This window comes from Dreissena polymorpha, chromosome 6, assembly GCF_020536995.1.
Source record: "Dreissena polymorpha isolate Duluth1 chromosome 6, UMN_Dpol_1.0, whole genome shotgun sequence".
Lineage (NCBI taxonomy): Eukaryota > Metazoa > Mollusca > Bivalvia > Myida > Dreissenidae > Dreissena > Dreissena polymorpha.
The window spans coordinates 77,806,164-77,812,415 of record NC_068360.1 but is presented as its reverse complement, the minus strand read 5'-3'; the positions used below and the strand labels follow the sequence as shown (position 1 = coordinate 77,812,415).

The 6,252-nt window shown below is 33.5% G+C and overlaps 1 protein-coding gene across 1 annotated transcript in view; it reads left to right on the top strand.

Moving 5' to 3' along the window:
• The first annotated feature begins 3,586 nt into the window (after positions 1 to 3,586).
• LOC127834814 (remodeling and spacing factor 1-like) overlaps positions 3,587 to 6,252 on the top strand; it is a 29,936-nt gene continuing 27,270 nt past the window's right edge. Inside the window, exon 1 of the mRNA XM_052360872.1 lies at positions 3,587 to 3,738. Coding sequence (XP_052216832.1) covers positions 3,594 to 3,738 — 145 coding nt within the window. The 5' untranslated portion in view covers positions 3,587 to 3,593. The remainder of the gene's footprint in view (positions 3,739 to 6,252) is intronic.

Genomic DNA, 6,252 nt, shown 5'->3' with positions numbered 1-6,252 from the left:
AAATAATGTTTTCGTTTATAACCTTCACTATCATGAACCATTTTTTTCCATTTAAGCGATACATACATGGTATAACGCTGACACCACTTTCTTAAATATATGTACGCAAATGATTGATGTTATACTAATTCATTTACGGTCACGAGTATGATATCTAATGACCAAAGTAAATTAGTAAAATGTAAAGAAAAACATATGTTTAAAGCCCGCATACATCCGCACAAGTATTACAAACGTAGAACATTTCCACTTGGTCGCTTAAATATTTATAAGTGTGTACATGTTATATTGTATAGCTTATTGCTAAAGACCATACCATTCAGTGAAGTAAACTTAGTTATAAATATATAAGATAATGCTTTAATTTATGCCAATTATGAAATGTGAGAGAAGTTAAAATTTTAATTTGTTATTCAAAATAAATGTTTGTATAAATAACTTAAAAAAGAAACATGTTAAAAACGTATTATTATAATATCACATTTTGTTATATAATTAACAAAGCGATCTACCTTAGTAATGAGGTATCCGTACATGATTATATCTACTAAGTTCATAGTTAACTAACAAAAACAATGCGAGACAGGTTTAGCCGATCGTGAGACTTCAGATAGCATCGCCTTATTGATCAGAACAATTAGCGTTTGTAATTGTAACTCGTATAACTTCATTATGTTTATCGCATATGCGTTTGTATTTAATGTTTGAATGGTATAAGCTCAATTATGTGTATTATATGCGAGTCCATGAAAACATAGAAATTACCGAATTATGATGAATTAGTTTAAATAATTATTATGCATTTTAATACAACATTTCGTTTATGAAGATACACGTAAATGTTCTTTTTAATACGTTATAACTATGCTTAAAGGGGCCTTTTCACGTTTCGGTAAATTGACAAAATTGAAAAAAGTTGTTTCAGATTCGCAAATTTTCGTTTTAGTTTTGATATTTGTGCGGAAACAGTAATACTGAACATTTACCATGCTCTAAAAAGGCCAGTTTATGCATCTTTTGACGATTTAAAAACCTGAAAATTATAACGCGTTGCAACGCGAAACGAATTAATAATTTGGAGAGTTCTGTTTTTTTGTTATATTTTGTGAAACTACGAGGATTGCCTGTATAAAGTTTAAAATACATCTTTCTATGTATCACCTTTTGACTCAAGAACTCTAAGGGTAAGTGGTTCGAGCCCTGCTGAGGGTTATCTTTTTTTCTAAAAAAAAAATAATCTTGATTTTTTACTGAAGCTTTTTAGATTCAATGTGTATATTTATTAATATAAAGCATTTAATGACAAACATCAAAACATGCCAAATCTGTGAAAACGCCTCTTTAAGCGAGTGTATTACCAGTATTTGTTTAGAAAGTATTCGGTTTAGTCTCTTTATGTCGACAATGTTACCAATAACCAACCTGGGAGTGAAAATCGAATACGCTAATCTCACCTCAGCGACCTTTGTTCAATACTTACTCTGTAGGATTTAAATAAGTGGTAACCTTACCGGATAGTTTGAGTTTCCTTAGGGAACTATATAAGGCTTCCTCCCATAGCACAAGACCACACAAACGTTCACGATTACTGAAAGTTTTATATCTAGAAGAGCTAGACACACTCCGGTCGTCATAATGCAGCCTAGTATAGCCTGATACAGCGACCTCATAAAAATCGGAATGTACCGGACGGTATTTCTTTGTTTTGTACTGTGTTTATAATCCAGGAGTTGCAGGTTCACAGTGTTTATTGAATTGTCAATATCATTATACTATACATATTTCTATATTTATCTTATTTTTCTTAATTGTTACGGGGATATTTCTAAGCTCATGCACCATGTACCGTAAAGAAATAAGTAACATGACGCAAACGATTTTGACAGCAAGAGAGAGAAAAAACGGAATTCTTATAATCCAGGAGTTGCAGGTTCACAGTGTTTATTGAATTGTCAATATCATTATACTATACATATTTCTATATTTATCTTATTTTTCTTAATTGTTACGGGGATATTTCTAAGCTCATGCACCATGTACCGTAAAGAAATAAGTAACATGACGCAAACGATTTTGACAGCAAGAGAGAGAAAAAACGGAATTCTCATTGATAAATGATGGGTGTTCTCGTGCGATTTCTGTACGGTTTAACAAGCACTCTCCTTACTAATATGAATATTTGCGTATTGGAATTAAACGAACGACCCATATATTATGGCGTTTCCATCGTCGGAAATCTAGAAAAACAATCAAATCAAATCAAATAAATTTTATTTTGAGTCGGCACGACAATAACAAATAACATAAGCTGTGAAGCTTTCTAACCGACTATACAACATATGTAAACAGTAAAACAAGAGTAAAGAAGCTAGTTAAAAGAAAGACAATTACTTGGGTATTAAAATACAGATACATAATCAGAAGAAATACAAATACACAAACAGTCGATACAATTTAAGGCATACAACACAAATTAGACTACGTAAGACATATTCCTTACTTTCCTGCTGGTATTGCACTAGGAGGGGCAATTTAAGGCATGATATTATCATCATCGTGGCACGCATGGGGTTAAATATGTTTAAAAAAAACAAATCAATGTAAGGATGTAGATTAGCTTGACCAGCAGCAGAGTCAGTGCAAGAAGTTATTTATAATGACCTGGGAGTAATAAAGCATCGATGGAAACCAAAAGCAATATAAAGCAAAAATAAACGTACATTTGCAACCACAAATAAATTAATATGAGAGTTTAAAAGCTGTGTAGGAAGCTGCTGATCTATTCCTGTGGATAGGACTAAAAACTGCAATAAGAGAAAAGGAAATAAAAAACTGAACACAAAAAGAAACACAAAAGTGCGACCCGATAAAACTTATCTAAGAACGAATATCATCTCAAATCAGATTTGGGGTGAACTGATCAGCAGCTTTCTCACAATAAAACAAGTAACATAGCGAAAAGCAACACAACTATGAGCAACACAACTATGAGCAGGCACAGGCAAACTAATGTATTAAAGCAAAATAAAATACTAAAGCATAAATAAAATACACAAGCAGAAATAAGGACAGCACAAGAGGCCGAAGAACAAAACAAAGGAAGCAGTGTGGCATGCCGCTCCAGATCTGTGTGCCAGCTATGCGAGCCTATGTGACATTGCATGCTGAGCATTTACATTATTTACCATTCCAGTGCACAATAAAGCTCTTAAACTGATTAAAATTGCTCGCTTTTCTGAAGCTTTCTGGAACGGAATTCCACAAAACTGGAGCCGCATGCCGGAAACTGCTACTACCGTACTGTGATGACTTAACCTGGGGAATCTCTAATAAGTTGGTGTACCTGAAATGGTAACAAGAGTCACGTTTAAACACTAGGTCATTTAAAACAGGTGGTGCCATGTTATTTATAATTTTGAAAGTTTCAAGTGCCATAGATCTAATTCTTCTCAATATAATGAAATGATAATAAAAGACATAAAGTGTGTTTCGCCGATATACTTTTAATAAAACCTAACATTAATAACGTCTCGCAAACATAGTGATGTGTCGCCTTTAGATTCCGCATTATAGACCTAAACAATAATAATAAAATGGCGACCGAAAGCCAAAGCGTCTGTTTATCTAACCCAAATTTTGCAGTTATATGTTCTTTTCTTGATAAATACGGCGAAATACTTGGTCTGCCAGCTGTTGGTTATAGTGACATAGAAAACTGGATTGAAGACAGTAAAGATGGTAAGACAAACGCTTGCAATATCTGAATAATGCGTTGATAATCGATGTAAACAAAGAGTTGCAAGACTAAAAGTAAAACAGTTCAACACACCGGCAATCATTTAAAACCGGCGTGGAATCAGATAGACATACAGATTCATACAGTCGTCATTCCACCTGCAATCATCAATATTAATTTTCCTTCATTACTCTTGTTGCAGTTTACACATTTTGAGCGTTACTTTCAAGGCGACTAAAAGCATATTTATAATAACAGGTTTTTGATAAAACTTACATATCTGAATTTGCACTCAATGTACCTTGAATATTTGAGCAATATACTTCCATTTTGTATGCATCAACCGTTTAAACCAATACATCAATGCATTTTAAATTGATCGTTCGGGTTGTCTCTGTGTCCTGATTTCCGTGTGTTTTCAAATTTTGTTAAAAAAAAACTGAATCCTTTTATAACTCAGGCCTCACAAAAAAAATGTTGTGGTTCTGATAATAACATTGCCAAAATTACTAGGTAGGGAAGGTCGATTTATTATTTTTTTAATTTTATTTTCTCCAGACAAGATGCCTGTTTTAAAAAGTCATTTTATGCTGATGGTTTTCACATAAAACCTTTATGTACACCATAGGAAAGTGTTCCCGTTATTGTGTAGTGATCTTCTTTGTATATTTGTCTTTTTTGTATATTTGTCATTTTTTCCAGCCAGATTCAACCTATGATAAAAACCAACAGAACAACCACCATGATTCCAGTTTACGCCCAAAAACTAAGTTTAATACGGGTGTATGAACGTAATGAATGCAACTTGATTAACGAATATATCATTTAATGTTATTAAATCACGTAATTTAATGTTAAAACAATCACTGTTTTACCCCACCCACTCACGGTTTCACATGAAACTTACCCAGTGCTTTCCAAAGAAAAAACAGCAATGACGTCATTGATAACAATATTATCGATCGATTCATTAATGCAACAATACTTTCTATCTTTTACTGCATATACTTACTACTTTTCCGGTCGCTACTCAATACCTGATTATCCCATGTATTCCAGTTGTAAAGCAAATTCTGTTAAATACGATAAAAGTACTCAAGAATTTCAAGAAACACAAACATTTGCCATTTTTCTTAAGTATCAAATAAATGTTGGCATTTGTTACTATTTAAAGATGTGATGAAATAACGTCTAATCAGGGCAGTTTTTCTCCACTGAACACTCGTAAATCGGCTGCCGTGATGTTAATTTTTTATACAACACAAAATACACCCACACTTTCCAAGCGACGTTCTATACATGTCTGCATAATTTTCGCACGCTTTTTATTGAGACAAAGGATAAAGCACTGTTTATTTGACGCTAGAATGTGTTAATGTCGCGTAAGCATTAACATTTGGAAGCGTGTTTCGGATTACAAATTGAACAAGCAAATTCATCGAATTGATATCCCCCGCCAATATGCTTCTCGACACAAGTGTTATATTTGACACTCAAAAAAGAATTTTTCCAGACACAAAGGGCCATAACTACGTTAATATCCGATGGCGTGCAATGCCATTTGGCGTGCATCATCCTCTCATCCATATATATATACTAATACCAAGTTTGGATAAAATCCCCATAAGCACTTTCAAGATATTGCTCTGGACACACAAAAAGCATTTTTTCAAGATGCAAAGGGCCATAATTCGGTTATGAACAGATGGTTTACAATGCCATTCAGGGGTGGCGAAATCTCAAAAAACTATACTTGTCCACGGACAACCATTTAGGAAATTTAACTTGACCGTTGCTGAGCTACACTTGTCCGTTAATGATTATATAAATAATAAACGCATTTATTGAGTAATGTAAAACAATGCGGAATATACCAAAATGAGTATGATTTGCTAGTTATAGTTGTATTTCAATAGTACATTCATTATAGCAGTATATTATAAACAATATCAAGACTTTCTAAAACTTTTAATCTTGCAAAGCTAGTGTTATTAGAACATGTGTTGAACATAAGTACATCGTAATCTTAACAAATTAAACTAATCCAATATGTCGACCTCATCAGACTGAGGCTCTGCGCCGCTACTGGTAGCAATTTTATTATCATCAACTGGTAACCATTGAAAATCTGTGAGCCAAGTTTCTTGAAAAGTTCTGGTGCGTTTACTTAGATCATATTTTTTATCATAATCTTTCTTAGTTTTTTTGGGAGGTGGACTGCTCAAAGCTTCGGGTTATTGCTCCGTTGTTGAAGATTTAAAAAAAACTAAATGTTCCATTTTTACCATTAAAGCCGTCTTAAATAACAAGGTAGACCGTGTTTTGATTATCTTACTTTGATACTTTTTATTTCCGTCTGATTGTAAAAATAAAGAAACCAGTCTGTACACTGTCTAATAGTCGGGCCGAATGTTTAAAATGCGGCATGCTCCTGGTCTCTTACAGAATAAGGGAGATCACTGCGCAGGAGAGTGCCCGTATTTTAGCTTGATTGCTCTGCAAATAGCACTGACAAT